This window comes from Bos indicus x Bos taurus, chromosome 13 (assembly GCF_003369695.1).
Source record: "Bos indicus x Bos taurus breed Angus x Brahman F1 hybrid chromosome 13, Bos_hybrid_MaternalHap_v2.0, whole genome shotgun sequence".
NCBI lineage: Eukaryota > Metazoa > Chordata > Mammalia > Artiodactyla > Bovidae > Bos > Bos indicus x Bos taurus.
The window spans coordinates 35,200,591-35,223,481 of record NC_040088.1 but is presented as its reverse complement, the minus strand read 5'-3'; the positions used below and the strand labels follow the sequence as shown (position 1 = coordinate 35,223,481).

At 37.7% G+C, this 22,891-nt stretch overlaps 1 protein-coding gene across 2 annotated transcripts in view; it reads left to right on the top strand.

Annotated features, from left to right (window-relative positions):
* The window catches only part of MCM8 (minichromosome maintenance 8 homologous recombination repair factor), a 46,104-nt gene extending 27,781 nt beyond the window's left edge, over positions 1-18,323 (top strand). For both annotated transcript variants that reach the window (XM_027559403.1, XM_027559404.1), the window contains exons 13-19: positions 956-1,097; positions 6,401-6,596; positions 8,303-8,522; positions 8,855-9,064; positions 14,116-14,192; positions 17,133-17,322; positions 18,024-18,323. In XM_027559403.1, the coding sequence (XP_027415204.1) occupies positions 956-1,097; positions 6,401-6,596; positions 8,303-8,522; positions 8,855-9,064; positions 14,116-14,192; positions 17,133-17,322; positions 18,024-18,116 (1,128 nt within the window). In that variant the 3' untranslated portion in view covers positions 18,117-18,323. The remainder of the gene's footprint in view (positions 1-955; positions 1,098-6,400; positions 6,597-8,302; positions 8,523-8,854; positions 9,065-14,115; positions 14,193-17,132; positions 17,323-18,023) is intronic.
* Positions 18,324-22,891: the final 4,568 nt, after the last annotated feature.

The following is a 22,891-nucleotide window of genomic DNA, read 5'->3' as shown; positions in this document are numbered from 1 at the left end:
GCCTGGTGTGCTGTGGTTCATGGGGTCGCAGAGTCAGACACGACTGAGCGACTGAACTGAACTGAACAGTTATGAGTCATTTATATTTTTAAACTATTTTCCTCTGACCATTTAGTAAGCCAACATATTCTCAAACTAACAACTAAGGAATTACAAGTAACAAAAATAATGATAGCTACCATTTATTTAGCTAGGCACCAAAGCTTCCCTTAGGTGTGTGCTACATCAGTCCAGAGCACACTATTGACATAGGAGGGTAAGCACTGCCTACTAGGGCTGTGAGGTGCACAGAGGTGTACAGTGGCCTTGCACGAGGCACATATATGCCATGTACCAGGTTAAGTCTGCGTATATGATCTCATTTAACCCTCAAGGCAGTGTGTAATAAAACCGAAGGAAGCTGAGGTTTCAAGAGAGGTTCAAGAGTAGCACCACCAGTAGGTACAAGATAGAGCCAAGACCTGTTTAAACAGATCTACCTGCCTCCAGAGGTCCATGCTTTTAGCTCTTGCACTACTTAACTACTTTTCTGTGTACTGTTACCTTGTTTCATGGTGAACACTATTAAGCCATTTTATTACCTGGTGTTTAAAGAAGCACTGGGGTTTCTGAAACTAAAATTAATACTTATATATTTGCTATTTTAACTTGAAATGAAGCATAAATTGCAGTTGTGTATTCACATGACCACAGACTAGAATCAGCCTGCTTGGGTTTGATTTAATCCTAACCTCACACCTTCATAGCTGTGTGAGTTACTCTATTCAGACCTTAGTTCTACATCAGTAACAGGTGTATAGTACTGTGTATAATACTGTATAATACTCTTACTGTGGTGGTGAAGATTGTATGGGAAAGCTTTTAGAAGAATGACTGGCATATAGCTAATGTTTGTGAGCCACTACTGTATTATTTCCCTTTTACTTTGATTCTTTTAAACTCTCCATTTCATTAGGCAGTATGCAGTGTTGCTCCACGTGGCGTGTATGTTTGTGGTAATACCACAACCACCTCTGGTTTGACTGTAACTCTTTCAAAAGATAGTTCCTCTGGAGATTTTGCTTTGGAAGCTGGTGCCCTAGTACTTGGTGATCAAGGTAAGAGGCCAAAGCAGATAATAATAATAATTCTGGGGCTTTTTTAAAGTCTTTTCTTTTTCAATTACTTTCTTTACATTCTGTTCCAAGAGTCATTTATAAGACATCTAGTTGGAAGGCTCAGCAGGAAGAGATCGACAGTTGGGCTCTGCTGCCTGTTTCTCTTTGTGATGTTTTAACCCTATTGGGAAAACATACCTATGTATGTGTCAGGCAGTGTGTACCCAGATTCTAGTCCAGCTGAGATCATTCCGTCCAGTTTGCCAGCAATGTCACATTTCTAAATCCAGTAACTGTCAGCCATGTTTGGCATAGCTGATCACTGCATCAATGGAATACTTTATCTGCTTGGTTTCTAGGACACTGCGCTCTTCTGATTTTCTTCTTACTTTACTCACTGTTGCGTCTGTCTTTACTTGTTCTTCATCTCCCCAGCCTCTTAACTGGTTGGCTCCTCAGAGTACTTAGTTTTTGTAGTATTTTCTTCTCAGCCTGTACTTATCTGCTTGGTTATTTTATCTAGTTTCATGGCTCTTCACCTACCTATATGCTGAAGTTTTCCAGATTTATGTTTCTTCTCCCTTGAACTCCAGGCATATATATCCCTTTGCCTATGCAGTATCTCTGCAACTTTCTCAAACCTAGCATGTCCAAAGCCAAAATCTTCATCTTCCCCTCTCAGTAAATGACAGTTCCATACTGCTATTTGCTTATATCAGGAAACATGAAGACATTCTTGATTTTTTTCTCATACCTCACATCCAGGCTGTCAGCAGACTTTGTTTGCTCTACCTTCTGGATACCACTTATCCACTGCTGCTGCACCATCATCTTTCACATGGATTATTACTGTGATCTAGTTGGCATGCCTGTGACCACCCTTGCTCTATTGTTTGTAACAAGGCAGAGCAATCCCATTAAAACTTAGATCACATTGTTCTTCTGTTCAAAACCCTTCAGTGCCTTCCCATCTTACTTGGTGAAAGCCAGGTTTGATATTGACACAGATACCCTTTAATCACCATTTCATATTCTGGCCTTTAATCACCTCTTTTGCCTCATTATCTGCCCATTTCTTCACTCTTATTCCTCTTCCCCAGCTACATAGGCCTCCTTGCTATACCTCGAAGTATAGCACCAGCACTCCAGGCATGTCATGTTCCCTCATTGCAGCCTTTGTACTTTGGAACCTTCTTACTCCAGATAGTCTGCAGGGCTCTTTCAATTTTTTGTTCAAAAGACCCCAGTGTGACCTTCCCTTAACAACACATTTTACACTGTAATCCCCACCCCCACTGACCCTGTTTGCCTTATCCTACTCTACATCTCTTGCCAGAGCACTTTTTTAATTGTCTGCCTCCAACACTGAACAGAATGTAACCTTCACAACAAGGACTGACAATTTTGTCTTTGCAGTGTTATATCCACATGCCTAGAATACAGTGTTGTTGTTTAGTCGATAAGTCATGTCCAATTATTTGCTACCCCATGGACTGCAGCATGCTGGGCTCCTCTGTCTTCCACTGTCTCCAGGAGTTTGCTTAAATTCATGTCCACTGAATTGGTGATGCTATCTAACCACCTTATCCTCTGCCGCCCACTTCTCCTGCCTTCAATCCCAGCATCAGCTCTTTGCATTAGGTGGCCAGAGTTTTGGAGCTTCAGCAACAGTCCTTCCAATGAAGGACTGTTTGATCTCCTTGCAGTCCAAGGGACCCTCAGGAGTCTTCTATAGCACCACAGTTTGAAAGTATCAATTCTTTGGCATTCAGCTTTCTTTATGTTCCAGCTCTCACATCTGTTGACTATACAAGCCTTTGTTGGCAAAGTAATGTCTTTGCTTTTTAATACACTGTCTAGGTTTGTCATAGCTTTCCTTCCAAGGAGCAAGCATCTTTTACTTTCATGGCTGCAGTTACAGTCTGCAGTGACTTTGGAGCCCCAGGAAATAAAATCTGTCACTGTGTGTGTGTGTGTGTGTGTGTGTTAGTTGCTCATTTGGGTCTGACTGTTAGTGACCCCACAGACTGTAGCCTGCCAGGCTCTTCTGTCCATGGGATTCTCCATGCAAGAGTACTAGAGTGGGTTGCCATTTCCTTCTCCAGGGATCTTCCAGACCCAGGGATTGAACCCATGTCTCTTAGGTCTCCTGCATTGGCAAGCAGGTTCTTTATTATCTGAGCCACCAAGGAAGTCCTAAAATCTGTCACTGCTTCTACTTTTTCCCCTTCTATTTGCCATGAAGTGATGGGACCAGATGCCATGATCTTAGTTTTTTGAATCTTGAGTTTTAAGCTGGCTTTTTCACTCTCCTCTTTCACTCTCATCAGGAGGCTCTTTAGTTCCTTTTCACTTTCTGTCATTGGAGTGGTTTCATCCACATATCTTGAGGTTGTTGATATTTCTCCCAGGAATCTTGATTACAGCTTGTGAATCATCCAGCCTGGCATTTCACATTATGTACTCTACACATAAGTTAAATAAGCAGGGTGATAGTGTACAGTTGTCTTGTACTCCTTTGCCAATTTTGAACCAGTTCATTGTTCTGTGTTTGGTTCTAACTGTTGCTTCTTGACATGCATACTGGTTTCTTAGGAGACAGGTAAGTTGGTCTGGTATTCCCATCTCTTTAAGAATTTTCCACATTTTGTTGTAATCCACACAATCAAAGGCTTTAGCTAAGTCAATGAAGCAGAAATAAATGTTTTTATGGAACTCTCTTTTTCCATGGTCCAAGAATGTTTCCATGGTCCAAGAATATTGACAATTTGATCTCTGGCTCCTCTGCCTTTTCTAAATCCAGCTTGTACATCTGGAAGTTCTCAGTTTACATACTGCTGAAGCCTAGCTTGAAGGAGTTTGAGCATAACTTTGCTAGCAAGTGAAATGAAGGCAATTGTATGATAGTTTGAACATTCTTTGGCATTGACCTTCTTTGGGGTTGGAATGAAAACTGACCTTTTCCAGTCCTGTGGCCACTGCTGAGATTTCCAAATTTGCTGACATATTGAGTGCAGCACTGTAACAGCATCATCTTTTAGGCTTTGAAACAGCTCAGCTGGAATTCCATCAACTCCACTAGCTTTGTTTTAGTAATTCTTTCTAAGGCCTGCTTGACTTCACACTCCAGGATGTCTGGCTGTAGGTGAGTGATAATACCATCATGGTTATTCAGGTTATTAAGACCTTTTTTGTATAATTCTTTTGTGTATTCTTGCCACCTCTTCTTATAAAAAGCATTCAGTAAATATTTGATGAATTCATAAATTCTAAAGCATTTCTCTGGTTATTGTATAGCTCATTAGAAGTGACTATTTTTATTAAGTTAGCAGGTGAAGAAAATAAGAAACAGGAAGAGGTTACTCAGATGGTAAAGAATGTATCTACAATACAGGATACCTAGGTTCGATCCCTGGATCAGGAAAACCTCCTGGAGAAGGAAATAGCAACCCACTCCAGTATTTTTCCTGGAAATTCCATGGACAGAAGAGCATAGTGGGCTACAGTCCACAGGGTTGCAAAGAGTCAGACAACTGAGGAACTAACACTTTCACACTTTGTTAAACTGTCAGATCTTCCATTAAAAAAGAAGTTGAAGGTGATACAGTGTTTAGCTGTGCAGATCGCTAATGGGATTTAAGATGCAGAGTGTTAAAATTCCATGGCCATCTCTTTCAAATCTATGTAGATAAGCCAAGCATTATGATGGTAAAAATATCACCGTTAACTATATATATATATATTACTGTTAAAATACAAAAGAATATTAGTCAACAGAGAGCAGATTCTAGAAACAAATATAATCCTACCAAATGATAAATAGGATCCTACTAAAATTTTTACTGAAGACTTTCAGGGGAAAAAATGAGAAATAGAGCTGTTTTATATTTCCCTTCTTCAATATCTGATGAAACGACCAAAAAATTGTTTGAAAACAAGTAACAAGATATATCAATTGTAGACAGACTAGAAAGAGCTTAAAATGTTCATAATTTAAACTTGATGCTTTAAAACCAGGGACTGGCAAACTTCAGTCCACAGATCAACCCACCCTTCAGCCTGTTTTAGTGTAGTCCACAAGCTATTTTTTTTTAATCCTTTTTTACTTTTTTTTTTTTGGCTGCATTGGGTCTTCATTGCTTCCTGAGGGCTTTCTCTAGTTGCAGCAAGCAGGGGCTACATTTTAGTTGCGGTGTGAGGGCTTCTCATTGCGGTGGTTTCTCTTGTTGCAGAGCACAGGGTATGTGGGTTTCAGTAGTTGTGGCGTGTGGGCACAAGCCATTTTAAAGGACTGTAAAGAACAAACAAAAAACCCAAGAGTATGTGACAAGACTGTATGTGGCCCACAAAACATCAAAATTTCATCTGCCCGTTTATAGGAAAAGTTTGCCAGCTCCTGCTTTATACTTTGAAAAGTGGGAAAGAGGTAGCTTGACTTTGTTCCTACCCTATCCCCACCTCTGAGGAACTATACTACTAATCTCGAGAATTTCCAATAATACTATCAGTTCCAGAGAGGTGTGCACTGACTAGTCATAGAGTAGGTATACAAAGGTTTAACCATAGCAAAGCCCTTGGGGCATGACCACCAAATTATCATGGTATGAAGAGGAAGAGAGGAAAAATATTACAAGATAACGTTAGAGGGCCTCCGATAACCTGTGGATTAGATGTAAAATACATCTGGCACATAAAATGCCTTCATTCAGTGGTGGGTCTTCATATTTAAAGAGTTTGAGTGTACAATTAACTGTACGGTTTTATAGTCAACACCGGGTATTGCTGAGACCTGCACTCCAGTCTTCTGACTTTAGAGCCCATGTGTTCCTTCCCAAATTATGCTGCCCACTGTTCCCAAAGACCCAGCTTGTATAGCACCTTTTTCTTGAAACCTTTCCAGATTCCCCTTCCTCTTTTAATCCCACCTCACCCCCAGAAAATTCATATGATGATGCCTATCTATTATAGTTGTTAAAATACACTATCTTGAATGTGTATATACTTACCTCATCTATTCAGATATAACTCTTTAAGCTTTTTGAGGGTTACTCTCATATCTTCATTGTTGTAACCCTCACATGTAGTGCTTTGCCTGTGGAAAATGCTAATTAAATAAGTTAAATAAGACCAATATTTTATTTGTTGTAAATCAAGTACAAATTTTGGACTGTATGACACTTCATAATTTTAACTGTTGGAAATTTTTGGAAATATGCTTTATTGTGGAATAATTTCTTTCCTGTTAGGTTTGAAACTTGACCAAAGGAAAAATTTTTGTCTGAATTACTTTACTGTGGTTGCAGGTATCTGTGGAATAGATGAATTTGATAAAATGGGGAATCAGCATCAAGCCTTGTTAGAAGCCATGGAACAGCAAAGTATTAGTCTTGCTAAGGCTGGCATGGTTTGTAGCCTCCCTGCAAGAACTTCCATCATTGCTGCTGCAAATCCAGTTGGAGGACACTACAATAAAGCCAAAACAGTTTCTGAGAATTTAAAGTAAGTCTCTTCAAATATTTATACTTTAATATATTGAATCCCTATAGGTATGAAAAAGATAACTGTGGACATACATATGGATATTTTACAGAGGTTGCAAGTTTCCAATAAATGTACAAAAATGTGTTAGAACACTCCATTAAAGCAATGAAGTGCTATTGACATCTACCAGATTGGCAAACATTTTAAATATTAATCATTATTTTCAATGGAGTGGGGAAATGGGGCTTCACATACATAGTTGAGATTTTGAAGGACAGCTTGGCATGTTTATCACTTTTAAATGTATTTTCTGTTTGTTCCAGCCATTTCTTTTAGGAGTTATATTCACAGAAACAGGCACAAGAATACACAAAGATATGTTGACAGGGTGGGTTTTACAGCATTGTTTATCACCATCAAAAACTGGAAACGAAATGCTCATTGATAGGGAAGTGGTTGAACTATACAGTAAGACTATACTGTGGAAAGCAGCAATTAGAAGAATTAAAGTAGCTTTGCATATACTCTGATAATTAACATGTCTGTGCTTTACTGTTAAGTGACAGGAGCACGTTACCTGCTTATTTGTATATGTGATATGATCCTACTTTTTTCCAAAACCAGTGTTTATATCTGTATGTGAGTATGCTTTCTCTTCTAATTTGTTGTGTACAGGTTGAACAAAATGTTTGGGAAGGGGAAAATAGACTCAAGTGATGCACGAGTGAAAAAAAGACAAAAAGATGCCTCAGATGAAAATTTAGAACTTTAAAAATTCTAGTGGGAAACAAAATGCTAATTTCATAATATTTAATAATAGCTACTTTTTTTCTTTTTTTAAAAAATCTTTTTGCTACTTGTTGGATCTTACTAGGTCCCTGACCAGAGATCAAACCCTCACCCCTGCATTGGCAGGGTGGAGTCTTAACCACTGGACTGCCTGGGAATTGTAGAAATGGTACATAGTAAAATACACAATTTTACTTTGAGATTCTGGGTATTTCTGTACTACCAGCACCAAAAAAGCCATCTTACTAGTGTTTCTTAGTAAAATGACAAAAGTCCTAAATTGGAAAGATCAGAAAGATCCTATTGAACAAGGATCCAGGAGACTTTGATTCTGGTTTTAGTGGTACCGCTAGAATGTTAGTCAGAGTCTTTAATCATTCTGCATTTCAGTTTGTTGGTCTCAAATAAAGGAGTTATGTGATTGGTAGATTCAAAAATTAAGTAGAACACAGCACTTTTACTAAAATGACTAATAGGCATATAGATGTATATTTAATAAAAAGTGGTATTTTTGCTTCTAAATGGGCGTAGGTGCTTTTAGAGACTTAGCGTTTTGGTGAGACAAAAGATGTAAAAGATTAAGAATTTCTCAACCAGATAATCTTCAATGTATCATGAAGCATTCTAGCTTGTAATTTCAATAATCCTAAATCATCAGAAGTCATATAGAACATAGAGAAGAATTTAGTGGTTTTGATGGTGTGAGAAAAAGCATCCTCAACATATGGGTACATATAAGCCTGTGTACATGTGACCTGGTATGTCTCTGGAGTTGGTGGGCAAATTGAATCCAGAAGCTATTGCTTGTTTCCTTAACCTAAAGCTTCATTATTTAAGTTCTACATGGAACTTGATTAGTAAAGAAGTGAATAAACAGCTTTCTAGGTTTTCTGTTTAATTCCAATCACTGTTTCTTCTTTCTTTCATACCTTTAGAATGGGGAGTGCCCTACTATCCAGATTTGATCTGGTCTTTATCCTGTTAGACACTCCAAATGAAGATCATGATCATTTACTGTCTGAACATGTGATTGCAATAAGGGCTGGAAAGCAGAGAGCTGTTAGCAGTGCCACAGTAGCTCGTATGAATAGTCAGGATTCAAATACTTCTATACTTGAAGTGGTTTCTGATAAGCCACTATCAGAAAGACTGAAGGTAAGTTTCTTCTCTTTAATAATTTGGTTCAGTTTTGTTTGAAAGTCAGAGTTCAGTGTGTTGCTTGTTGTAGAGCAGTAGTATGTAAACTTTCTTAGCAAACACCTTTTATATTATAATACTAGAGTTTGTATAAAGTTCAGTTGAAATAATCTAAGTCAGCTAGACCAAGAGCTAGAACTGCAGAGTTTGGTTTATTTGGAGAATATAATATTTATCTAAGTATTAGAATAGTTTTAGAATATTATATTTATCTAAACAAGTTATTTTAGCAGAAAGATTTTATTTGCTACATATCCTTATAATCTTGGGCCTTTTTTATCATGTTTTAGGTGGTTCCTGGAGAAACAATAGATCCAATTCCCCACCAGTTATTAAGAAAGTACATTGGCTACTCTAGGCAGTATGTCTATCCAAGGCTATCCACAGAAGCTGCTCAAATTCTTCAGAATTTTTACCTTGAGCTCCGGAAGCAGAGCCAGCGATTAAGTAGCTCACCAATCACTACTAGGCAGCTGGAATCTTTGATTCGTCTAACAGAGGTTCATTTATTTTAAGTTCTTGCTCTTTTGGCTTAGAAAGGGGGTAGAGGGTTATAAGATTTCTCTTAAATTTTCTGTGTAATTATTTGCTTTTCTTCCTACTGGGTAACATTAGAAATAGGTAGATAAAAAAAAATTTTAAAGGTCATGGAACTCAAAACCTACGGGATGCAGCAAAAGCAGTTCTAAGAGGGAAGTTTATAGCAATACAATCCTCCCTCAAGAAATAAGAAAAATAGACAACCTAACTTCATACCTAAAACAATTGGAAAAAGAAGAACAAGCCCTCAAAATTAGAAGAAATCATAAAGATCAGAGTAGAAATAAATGAAAAAGAAATGAAAGAAATGATAGTTTCTTTCTAAAGATTAATAAAACTAAAAGCTAGTTCTTTGTGAAGATATACAAAATTGACAAGCCTTTAGTGAGCCTCATCAAGAAAAAGCAAAGAATCAAGTCAACAAAATTAGAAATGAAAAAGGAGAGGTTAGAACAGACAATGCAGAAATACAAAGGATTATAAGAGACTATTATGAACAACTATTATGGCAATAAAATGGATAACCTGGAAGAAATGGACAGATTCTTAGAAAAGTTCAGTCTTCCAAGACTGAACAAGGAAGAAATAGAAAGTATGAATAAGCCAATTACAGGCACTGAAAATTGAAGCTGTGATCAAACATTTCCCAAAAAACAAAAGCCAAGGACGAGACGGCTTCACAGGAGAATTCTATCAAACACTTAGAGAAGAGCTAATGCCTATTCTTCTAAAATTCTTTCAAAAAAATTGCAGAGGAAGGAACACTTCCAAACTCATTCTACAAGGCCGCCATCACCCTGATACCAAAACCAGACAAAGACAACACAAAAAAAGAAACATACAGGCCACTATCACTAATGAAAACAGATGTAAAAATCCTCAACAAAATTTTAGCAAACAGAATTCAGCAACATATCAAAACTTATACACTACGATCAAGTTGGGTTTATTGCAGGTTTGCAAGGATTCTTCAATGTATGCAAATCAATCAATGTGATAAACCATATGATCGTCTCAGTAGATGCAGAAAAAGCCTTTGACAAAGTTCAGCGCCCATTTATGATTAAAACTCTTCAAAAAATGGGCATAGAAGGTCCACTTTCACCACTGTTATTCAACATAGTTGTGGAAGTTCTAGCTACAGCAATCAGAGAAGAAAAAGAAAGAAAAGGAATCCAGATCAAAAAAGAAGAAATAAAGCTCTCACTGTTTGCAGATGACATGACACTACATAGAAAACCCTAAAAATAGTATCAGAAAATTACTAGAGCTAATCAGTGAATTTAATTTAGCAAAGGTTGCAGGATACTAAATCAGTACACAGAAATCACTTGCATTTCTATATACTAACAATGAAAAATCAGAAAGCAATTAAGGAATCAATCCCGTTCACCATAGCAACAAAAAGAATTAAATATCTAGGAATAAACTTACTAAGGAGACAAAGAACTGTACACAGAAAATTATAAGACACTAATGAAAGAAATCAAAGATGACATAAACAGGTGGAGAGATATTCCATGTTCCTGGGTGGGAAGAATCAATATTGTGAAAATGACTATACTACCAAACACAATCTATAGATTCAGTGCCATACCTATCAAATTACCAATGGCATTTTTCACAGAACTTGAACAAAAAATTTCCCAATTCATATGGAAACACAAAAGACCCCGAATAGCCAGGGCAGTCTTGAGAAACAAGAATGGAGCAAGAGGAATCAACCTTCCTGACTTCAGATTATACTACAAACCTACAGTTGTCAAGACAGGATTGTACTGGCACAAAAACAGAAATATAGACCAATGGAACAAGATAGAAAGCCCAGAAATTGGAGGCAAGAATATACAATGGGGCACAGACAGCCTCTTCAGTAAATGATGCTGGGAAAACTGGACAGCTACATGTAAAAGAATGAAATTAAAACACTTCCTAACACCATACACAAAGATAAACTCAAAATGGATTAAAGACCTAAATATAAGACCAGAAACTATAAAACTCTTAGAGGAAAACATAGAACACTTGATGACATAAATCAAAGCAAGATCCTCCATGAGCCACCTCTGAAAGTAATGGAAATAAAAACAAAAGTAACAAAGTAGGACCCAATTAAACTTAAAAGCTTTTGCACAGCAAAGGAAACTATAAACAGGGTGAAAAGACAGACCCCAGAATGGGAGAAAAATCATGGCAAATGAAACAACTGACAAAGGATTAATTTCCAAAATATACAAGCAGCTCATACAACTTAATACCAGAAAAACAAACAACCCAATCAAAAAGTGGGAAAAAGACCTAAACAGACATTTCTCCAAAGAAGACATACAGATGGCTAACAAACACATGAAAAGATGCTTAACATCGCTCATTATTAGAGAAATGCAAATCAAAATTACAATGTGATATCACCTCACACTGGTTAGAATGGCCATCATCAAAAAGTCTACAAACAGTAAATGCTGGAGAAGGTGTGGAGAAAAAGGAACTCTCTTGCACTGTTGGTAGGAATATAAATTGATATAGCCACTATGGAAGATGGTATGGAGATTCCTTAAAGAACTAGGGATAAAACCACCATATGACCCAGCAGTCTCGTGCCTAGGCATATACCCTGCTGCTGCTACTGCTGCTAAGTCGCTTCAGTCGTGTCCAACCCTGTGCGACCCCATAGACGGCAGCCCACCAGGCTCCCCTGTCCCTGGGATTCTCCAGGCAAGAACACTGGAGTGGGTTGCCATTTCCTTCTCCAGTGCATGAAAGTGAAGACGCTCAGTCATGTCCAATTCTTTGAGACCCCATGGACTTCAGCCTACCAGGCTCCTCTGTCCATGGGATTTTCCAGGCAAGAGTACTAGAGTGGGGTACCATCGCCTTCTCTCATATACCCTGAGGAAACCAAAATTGAAAAATACACATGTATCCCATTATTCATTGCAGCACTATTTACAATAGCTAGATCATGGAAGCAACCTAGATGTCCATCAACAGATGAATGGATAAAGAAGTTTTGGTACATACACACAATGGAATATTACTCACCCATAAAAAGGAACACATCTGAGTCAGTTCTAATGAGGTGGATGAACCTAGAACCTATTATACAGAGCGAAGTAAGTCAGAAAGAGAAGGATAAATATTGTAGTTTAAACTGTGGAAAATTCTGAAAGAGATGGGAATACCAGACCACCTGACCTGCCTCTGTGAAATCTGTATGCAGGTCAGGAAGCAACAGTTAGAACTGGACATGGAACAGACTGGTTCCAAATAGGAAAAGGAGTATGTCAAGGCTGTATATTGTCATCCTGCTTATTTAACTTATATGCAGAGTACATCATGACAGATGCTGGGCTGGATGAAGCACAAGCTGGATTCAAGATTGCTGGTAGAAATATCAATGCATATGATGCCACCCTTGTGGCAGAAAGTGAAGAAGAACTAAAGAGCCTCTTGATGAAAGTGAACAAGGAAAGTGAAAAAGTTGTATTAAAGCTCAACATTCAGAAAACTAAGATCATGGCATCCAGTCCCATCACTTCATGGCAAAATAGATGGAGAGACAGTGGCTGACTTTATATTTTGGGGCTCCAAAATCACTGTAGATGGTAACTGCAACCATGAAATTAAAAGACGCTTACTCCTTGGAAGAAAAGTTATGACCAACCGAGACTGCATATTAAAAAGCGGAGACATTACTTTGCCAACAAAGTTCTGTCTAATCAAGGCTGTAGTCTTTCCATTAATCATATATGGATGTGAGTTGGACAAAAAGAAAGCTGGGCGCTGAAGAATTGATGCTTTTGAACTGTGGTGTTGGAGAAGACTCTTGAGAGTCCCTTGGATTGCAAGGAGATCCAACCAGTCCATTCTAAAGGAGATCAATCCCGAGTGTTCATTGGAAGGAGTGATGTTGAAGCTGAAACTCCAATACTTTGGCCACCTGATGTGAAGAGCTGAGTCATGTGAAAAGACCCTGATGCTGGGAAAGATCGAAGGCAGGAGAAGGGGATGACAGAGGATGAGATGGTTGATGGCATCTCCGACTCAATGGACATGAGTTTGGGTGAACTCTGGGAGTTGGTGATGGACAGGGTGGCCTGGCATGCTGTGGTCCATGGGGTTGCAAAGAGTTGGACACAACTGAACGACTGAACACATATATATGGAATCTAGGAAAATGGTACTAAAGAGTTTATTTACAGGGCAGCAGTGGAAAAACAGACATAGAAAATATACTTATGGACATGAGGAGAGGGGTGGAGGGGGTGAGATGAATGGAAAGAGTAACATGGAAACTTACTATGTGTAAAATAGACAGCCAACGGGAGTTTGCTGTATGGCTCAGGAAACTCAAACATGGGCTCTGTATCAACCTAGAGGGGTGGGATGGGGAGAGAGATGGGAGGGAGTTTCTAAAGGGAGGGGATATATGTATATCTATGGCTGATTTCATGTTGAGGTTTGACAGAAAACAACAAAATTCCAGAAACCAATTATCCTTCAGTTCATTTCAGTTCCGTCGCTCAGTTGTGTCTGACAAACCATCCCTCTGTGGGATGATTTGGGAGAATGGCATTGAAACATGTATACGAGTCGCCGGTCCAGGTTCGATGCACGATACTGGATGCTTGGGGCTGGTGCACTGGGACGACCCAGAGGGATGGTATGGAGAGGGAGGAGGGTTCAGGATGTGGAACACATGTATACCTGTGGCGGATTCATTTTGATATATGGCAAAACCAATACAATATTGTAAAGTTAAAAAATAAAATAAAAATTAAAAAAAAAATAAAAATAAAACCTAACCCTCAACTTAAAAAAAAAAAAAAGAGTGATAATTGTCATATTCAAGCTATTGATAATATTTTAAAATTCTGACTGTTTATATTGTAGTCTCTCTATACAGAAGTTTTTGTGTAAAGTTAATGAAATAAGCTTAGATATACTCTAGCTGCTCAATGTTAAATATATTTATCTTTTGTTATCTAAAGATGGTTGTTTTCTTTTAAAGGCACGAGCAAGGTTGGAATTGAGAGAGGAAGCAACTAAAGAAGATGCTGAGGACATAGTTGAAATTATGAAATACAGGTAAGAATACATTTTTAAATGCTGTTTTAAATGAAATAAAACATTCATCAAATGAAATAAAACGGTCATCATTCTGTCTCAATTTATATATTTAATTAGGCCAAGCAAAATTATTTTTAGTTAACACATTTGATCACTTATTTTCCTCAGAACAAATTATACTTTCCTGGCTTGAAATATTCCTATGTAAATAATCTTCACATGTTAAAAAAAATGTTTTTTGAATGGGTAATTTAAAAATTGGGTCATTTTTTAATATTTATTTGGCTGCCTTGGGTCTTAGTTGCAGCATGTGGGATCTTGCAGCCCATAGACTCTCTCCAGGCTTGGTTACCCTGAGGCATGTGGGATCTCAGGTCCCACAGTGCCACAATGAGTAATCTCTGTGAGATACTTCATGTGTGGTAAGTGTATTCTAAGAAGTGATATTTCTGGCTTCAGGGATCAGTAAATGCATTAGGATTTGACTAATATTGCTAATCTGTGACCTTTGCATTTTATATCATTTGGTAGATCATAGTTCTTAGACAGAAAAGAAAAAAAATTGTATTTTAACTGATAATATATGACTACCTTAGACTTGTGGTTTTTGAAAAAATCAATTAACCTAGAAGAACACATCAAATGGTAAACAGCTTGTGGTCATGGATGCCTTTGTTTTTTCCTTCTTGTGCTTTTTGGTTTCCTGTTATGCACATATTAACTTTTAAGAAGTGGCATATGAGAAAACATCTTATTCTGATTATTTTAGATAGGCATTTCAGTTAAAAAAAAATTTTAATAGGTTTATATTCATATACCTCAAAATTCCAAAGTTCAAACAGTATTTAATGGTAAAAGTTTCTTCATGTACTGTTAACTAGCTACCTAGTTCTTCCTCATCCCTAGTGACAACAAATCAATTTTTGTGATTTCAGATATAAAATATACATTATAACTCCATATCTGTATATTCTTTTTCCCCTTTTATAAACAAAGGGTAGCATACACATTCTATACCTCAGTTTTTTCACTAAGAAAATGATCTTGAAATCATTCCGTGTCAATGCCTAAAGAGTGTCCGTTTATTTTTCACAACTGTAGTGTTTCATTGTGTGGATTTATCATAATTTAGAAATTAGTTCTTCTTAATATGCTCTCACAGTACTTAAAATATAAGTCTGTTAGGAATCTGAGGCTGCAAAAATACTAATTTAAAGACGAAATTATTTTGTTAAGTAATTTTTTTTCCCCTAAGAGCTACTGTTCTGGGCTTGCTTGGAGTCAGAACCAATTGTTTCTCTTTAGCTCTGAGTAAAAGTGGTATAGCATTGCTGCCAGAGTTTGGGCTTTAAAATCTGACCTGGAGCTGCCATGGACAGGGATGGACAGGGAAGGATGCCATGGATGGACAGGGAAGCCTGGCGTGCCACAGTCCATGGGGTCACAGAGAGTCAGACATGACTGAGCGACTGAACTGAACTGGAGCTGCCATGGCAACTCTGTTGTCCCCTTCTCCTCCTGCCTTCAGTCTTTCCCAGCATCAGGGTCTTTAACAGTGAGTTGGCTCTTCTCATCAGGTGGCCAAAGTATTGGAGCTTCAGCTTCAGCATCAGTCCTTCCAATGAATATTCAGGGTTGATTTCTTTTAGGATTGACTGATTTGATGCAAGGAGATCAAACCAGTGCATGGTAAATAAATATAGTTAAGGTAAATACTAGCTATTATTATTGACATAGTAGCCTAAAGCATTTGTGACAACTGTTCTATGAGAAATAAGAATAAGGTAAATTATATGGTATGGGCTTCCCTGGTGGCTCAGTGGTAAAGAATCCACCTGCTAATGAAGGGAAGATCTCCTGGAGAAGGAAATGCCAACTCCAGTATTCTTTCCTGGGAAATCTCATGTACAGAGGAGCCTGTACATGAGGCTCCCTTGGCGGGCTGCCGTCCATGGGGTCGCAAAAGAGTGGGACATGACTTAGTGATTAAACAACAACAACAAATAATAAAGCAGTTAATTATTTTAAAAAAGGCTATATTTCTAGGGCATACAGATACTCATCTAATTGCTTTATTAGTTACTGCAATCTTATTTGGATGACTCATTCCTGTATGTACAGCTTATTCTGTTTCATGTGGGCTCTTATCTATTCAGGGAACAAAATGAAGCTGTGTTTTTAATAACCCTTTAAACTCATGCCTATGAGCTCCTTAAGGGCAGGAATTGTACCTGTTTTGTTCTGCCATGGGAAGCCTACTGTCTAGTGACCAATTTATATTTGATTAATTAACTCATTAAATAACATCTTTGCCTCTGAGCCTGGCTGTGAGATTATATATAAGCCGAGAGTTAAGGCAGGCAATCAGCAACAGGGCTGGACTAGAGAGGATGGCTAATCTCTAACTGGTACTTTCAGACTTCTGGCTAAAATTCACTGTGAATTATGTATTTCTTTGCCTGATGATATTGTGAAAATAAGAAGAAAGCAGCAAGAGCTGGAGAAATAGGTGTATCCTTTACTATCTAACCATCATTACTGCAACTCAGCAGAACCTTTCTACTTCATTCCCAGAGCTGCCCTAGGAGCTGGGAAGACATCTTTACCAAGGAAAACCTAAATTTAGTATGTTTAGAATTTCTTTTTTTCATGAATCAAAGAGAATGTTCCAAGTATTTATATTGTAGCCTGTCAACTTTGTATTTTTATGCAAAAATTCATTTGTATTTCTCTTTCTAAATATAGGGAGTTTCTTAAAAAGTGGTAGCTATGTCCAAAATATTTTTATCCCCAATCAGTCCATACATAGTTAATTCACAATCACCACTCAGTAAATACATGTTTAAATCTTTGTTACCCGAGCCTCAGGGCTACTTCCACATTTTTCTTTTTATAACTTGGACAAAAATGTCTATAGCTGAAACACATTGGGTAACTGTTTTTCTTTCCTTCCATAAGCATGTTAGGAACTTACTCTGATGAATTTGGGAACCTAGATTTTGAACGATCCCAGCATGGTTCTGGAATGAGCAACAGGTCAGCAGCAAAAAGATTTATTTCTGCTCTCAACAAAATTGCTGAAAGAACTTACAATAATTTATTTCAGTTTCATCAACTTCAACAGATTGCCAAAGAGTTAAACATTCAGGTATGATAAAATAAATAATTAGTAAATCTTTTTATAATAATTTCAGGAGGGCTTTATTAGTATAGAAGAACTTTTAAATGTCAAAAGATTTAGACTAAAATCATGGAATAGGCTGTTTTGGTGTATTTAAAACAAACGCTTGTTTTATTTAAGATATAAAACTAGTTGCTCAGAGCTTTAAAAAAACGGTTTTTATCTAAAATTCAAACTTCTTTTCAAAAGAGTTTTCAACATCTTGATGGGAGAAACATCATAGCAAGTGTCCATGTTATTCTGACAGTCTCTGGGCAAGTCATTTTACACATCTTTGAACCTCAGTTTTCTCATTTGTTAAATGGACATGATTCCACTTGATCTAACTACTTAAAAGTCTTAGTGAAAATGGGTATAATAGCACTTTAAACATGTAAAACAGTTTATATGGAAAATTGCTCATTCAATTTCAAAAGTTAGTCTAATTTTTATTTTGAAGCTAAGCTAAAACAAATATAAAAGATTCTATGCATACTGGAGTTATTTTTGATTAGCTAGGTGTTATAGAATCCAAGGTTCATATGTAGGCAGCTTTCTCTGTAAGAAGTACAAATGATTTTAATTTGCCCCCAAAACTTGACAACTGTATATTATTGTTTGAGAGATTAATTTTAAAAATCATATTTTTTGCATATTATTTAACAGGCTCTTTTATTATTTTCTACTAGGTTGCTGATTTTGAAAATTTTATTGGATCACTAAATGACCAAGGTTATCTCTTGAAAAAAGGCCCAAAGGTTTACCAACTTCAAACTATGTAAAAGGACTACCAAGCCAGGCTGTCCTGGGTTTGTTGTGAAGAATATGCAAAAAAAACTGTTCTCTGAAAATGACATCCCAAATGTAATAGGAAAAGAGAGTTGAACTAATTTAAGAAGTGATAAAATCATGTGTTAATTTTTTACTTCTCCAGAAGACTAAAAATATTTTACATTTTATCTAAATGATGTAATTAGAAGTTATTTATAGTTTTGTTTTTGATCTTTTTCTTATAAATATTTCATGGTTGTGCATATCAAATGTCCATCTGGGTAAACAGTCACAGGGTTACATTTAAATATTTAAATAGTTCTGACACACAAAATTGAGCATCTTATAGAAATAAATTGATGCCAACTTTCAATTCCCCAAAATTTTGGAAATATTTTATATTGACTTTTTAAATTTTTAATTTTTTTTCTTTATTCTTTTTTATTAGCTGTGTCGTGCAGCTCACAGGATCTTAGTTCACTGACCAGGGATTGAACCTGGACCCTTGGCAGTGAAAGCATGGAGTCCTAACTATTTGGACTGCCAGGGAATTCCCTTAGCTTTATTTACTGACTTTGATTTATAACATGATATAAGCTTCATGTGTAATTAGACTTCTGTATATACTGTTTCCTGCTCACCTAAAGTCTAGTGTCCACCCATATATTGACATATTAAGCTTAACATCATAGCTAATGAAAAAGATTTAAATAGCTGTGCAAGACTATAGCAGCCTCTGTTCCACTCTTCCACATGCCCTAATTTTCTGTTCAGTCTCAATTGTTCTCCCATTTACCTCCATTTTTCTAAAGGACATGCTCCTAATGCTAATTCTTTTTTTTTCTTAAAGTATACTTGATTTATAATACTGTGTTAGTTCCAGGTGTACAGCAAAATGATTTGGTTATGCATATATATGTGTATATTATATTATTTTTTCTATTTTCCATTATAGTGTATTATAACATACTGAATATAGTTCCCTATGCTATACAGTAAATTCTTGCTATCTATAGTAATGCTCATTCTTGAATTTTCAGTTTCAAAAATTATACTTTTTACCTACCTCACAATATAAGAGTGTAGTTCTTTTAAACCCTTCTATGTATATACATACATATACACTTCCCCATTTCTTTCCAGTTTAGTTATATATCATAATTTTTAGTTAAATCTAGTGAAAAGGCTGGCTTAAAACTCAACATTCAAAAAACTAAGATCATGGCATCTGGTCCTGTCACTTCATGGCAAATAGATGGGGAAACAATGGAAACAGTGACAGACTTTATTTTCTTGGGCTCCAAGATCACTGCAAATGGTGACTGCAGCCATGAAATTAAAAGGTGCTTGCTCCTTGAAAGAAAAGCTGTGACCAACCTAGACAGCATATTAAAAAGCATTGACATTACTTTGCCAACAAAGGTCCATCTAGTCAAAGCTATGGTTTTTCCTGTAGTCATATATGGATGTGAGAGTTGGACTATAAAGAAAGCTGAGTACTGAAGAATTGATGCTTTTGAATTGTGGTGTTGGAGAAGACTCTTGAGAATCCCTGGACTACAAGAAGATTAAACTGGTGATTTTGGAAATCAGTCCTGAATATTCATTGGAGGGACTGATGCTGAAGCTGAAGCTCCAATACTTTGGCCACTTGATGCGAAGAACTGACTCATTGGAAAAGACCTTGATGCTGGGAAAGATTGAAAGCAGGAGGAGAAGGGGACAACAGAGGATGAGATGGTTAGATGGCATCACCGCCTCGATGGACATGAGTTTGAGCAAGCTCCAGGAGTTGGTGATGGACAGGGAGGCCTGGCGTGCTGTAGTCCATGGGGTCGCAAAGAGTTTGACACAACTGAACGACTGAACTGAACATAGTCTTAATGTCACTGTGTCTATTGAATATTATTCATCTCCTTCCCTGTATACTTTTTTCCCCTTAAAATTAATAATTTTGTTTTTCAACTACTTAGCTTTCTATGTACCGACCACTAATTTGAACCCAAGGCTCCAATACAAGTCAGATAAGCCAAAAAACCTATTTTAACTGGAGACCTCTCCTGGAATTCTCTGGCCCTTTCCAATCTGAACTACACATCCATCTGAGACTTCTCATTTTCTCTCCCATTTTCTGGCTCCTCTTTCTCATTTTACTCCCTCATTTTGGTGGAATCCATTTTCTAGTAGCTTCCTGAGGAAGAGTTTATGAGATACATTCTACCCTTATTCCTGGACTGACATAGAATTTTAGTTTGGAAATTATCTTCACTCAGAATTTTAGATATTGCTCTACTGCTTTTACTTTTCAGTGTTGCTGTTTGGAATTCCAAAGCCATTTATATTTTTGGCATGTGACCTTTATTTCCTCTTGACAAGCTATTTGTATCTTCCCTTTTGCCATGGTGTTCTGAAGTTTCTTATAGTGTTTAGTAACTATCCTGCTGGTTTCTAATGCCAAAAATGTTGGCGTTATCTTAATTTTCTCTTATCCCCTAATCAGTCCATCAACAAATCCTCTTAGCACTATCTTTAGAACATCTGAAACCTGATTACTTTTCATTACTTCCAGTTCCATATTCTGGCTCAATTAATCATCTTTTATCCAGCTTCACAAGGACAAAGACTGTTTTATTCACCACTATGGCCCTAGCATGTAAAACAGATTTTGACTACATACCCCTGTGAGGTAAACACACATAAAGTGGGTTCAGTTCAGTTCAGTTGCTCAGTTGTGCCTGACTCTGCAACCCCATGGACTGCATCACGCCAGGTTTCCCTGTCCATCACCGACTCCCAGAGCTTGCTCAAACTCATGTCCATTGAGTCAGTGATGCCATCCAACCATCTCATCTTCTGTTGTCTCCTCCTGCCTTCAATCTTTCCCAGGATCACGGTCTTTTCCAGTGAGTGAGTTCTTCACATCAGGTGGCCAGAGTATTGGAGATTCAGCTTCAGCCTTAGTCCTTCCAGTGAATATAAAGTGGGTGATTATACCATTTATAAATGAGGACACAGAGTGTTATATAACCAGAGTGCTTAAGCAACTTGACTTAAGAATATAGAAAAAGGGTTTCCCTGACCACTCAGTGGTAAAGAATCCACCTGCCAATGTAAGAGACGTGGGTTCAATCCCTGATCTGGGAAGATCCCACATGCTGCAGGACAGGTAAGTCCAAGTGCCACAATTATTGAAACTGCTCTAGAGCCAGGGTGCCACAGCTACTGAAGCCTGTTCTGAAAAGGAAGCTGCTACCACTCCACTGCCACACAAGGCACGAGAGGAAGGTGCTGTTGCCTTCATGTCCCATGGATGCCACTTCTGTACCAGGAACACAAGGAACCCACTGCCTCTGCAGAAAGTTGGAAGAATGTCCCCACTCACACCAAAACAGCAAGAAAGGATTCTTCATGGGGCCTCCTTAAATGGCCAAACCCCAAAAAACAAATCTCATCCAGAAATGCCTGACTGAAGAAGCCTAGGTTATATGCCCCTTACCTAGAATGCTGAGGAGTTTTCTGGGTTTTAGGTGAGAAGGCAGCACCAGTAAAGCCAGCCTTTTTCCTATATGTTGAGAGTTCAAGTGGTACTGGGTTGCCAGACAATTATCATTCATGTATAAATGCTAATGATAATCCACCTGCCAATGCAGGAGACACAAGACACTTGGGTTCGATCTCTGGGTTGGGAAGATCCCCTGGAGTAGGAAATGGCACCCCACTCCAGTATTCTTGCCTGGAAAATTGCATAGGCAGAGGATCCTGGTGGGCTACAGTCTATGGGGCCACAAAGTCAGCCACCACTGATGTTATTTGCCCCTCAAAAAACTTCCTAACTAAAGCCAACCGATACTTCCTAACTAAGAATTTAAAGTGTGAACCATTCTTGGAGAATCCTTTAAAATACAACTTACAATAGATTAAATGAATGGAAATTTAAAACCAAAAAAAAAAAAGGCAATTATTAAGTTCTGACTTTAAGAAAGGAAGGTAGATAGTGATGTAAATATGTATGTGTAGGATAGAGGGTTAAAAGGTATTAATAGTATAAAAGCACATTTTACAAAAGTTAACACAGATAACATCAATGAAATAAAGTGATAGATATGAGAGGGAAGAGGAAATATATTACATACATAGTACACACATACACTGTGCTGCTGCTAAGTCACTTCAGTCGTGTCCAACTCTGTGTGACCCAGCAGACGGCAGCCCACCAGGCTCCCCCGTCCCTGGGATTCTCCAGGCAAGAACACTGGAGTGGGTTGCCATTTCCTTCTCCAATGCATGAAAGTGAAAAGTGAAAGTGAAGTCGCTCAGTCGTGTCCAACTCTTAGCGACCCCATGGACTGCAGCCTACCAGGCTCCTCTGTCCATGGGGTCTTCCAGGCAAGAGTACTGGAAAGAGTTATCTTCAGACTATATAAATCTTACATACACTATATGTTTCTATAATATATACTTGGATGAAGCACAAGCTGGAATCAAGATTGCTGGGAGAAATATCAACCTCAGCTGTGCAGAGGACACCACCCTTATGGAAGAAAGTGAAGAATTAAAGAGCCTCTTGATGAAACTCAAAGACGACAGTGAAAAAGTTGGCTTAAAGCTCAACATTCAAAAAACCAAGATCATGGCATCCGGTCCCATCACTTCATGGCAAATAGATGGGGAAACTGAAAATAGTGGCAGACTTTAGTTTGGGGGACTCCAAAATCACTGCAGATGATGACTACAACCATGAAATTAAAAGACACTTACTCCTTGGAAGGAAAGTTATGACCAACCT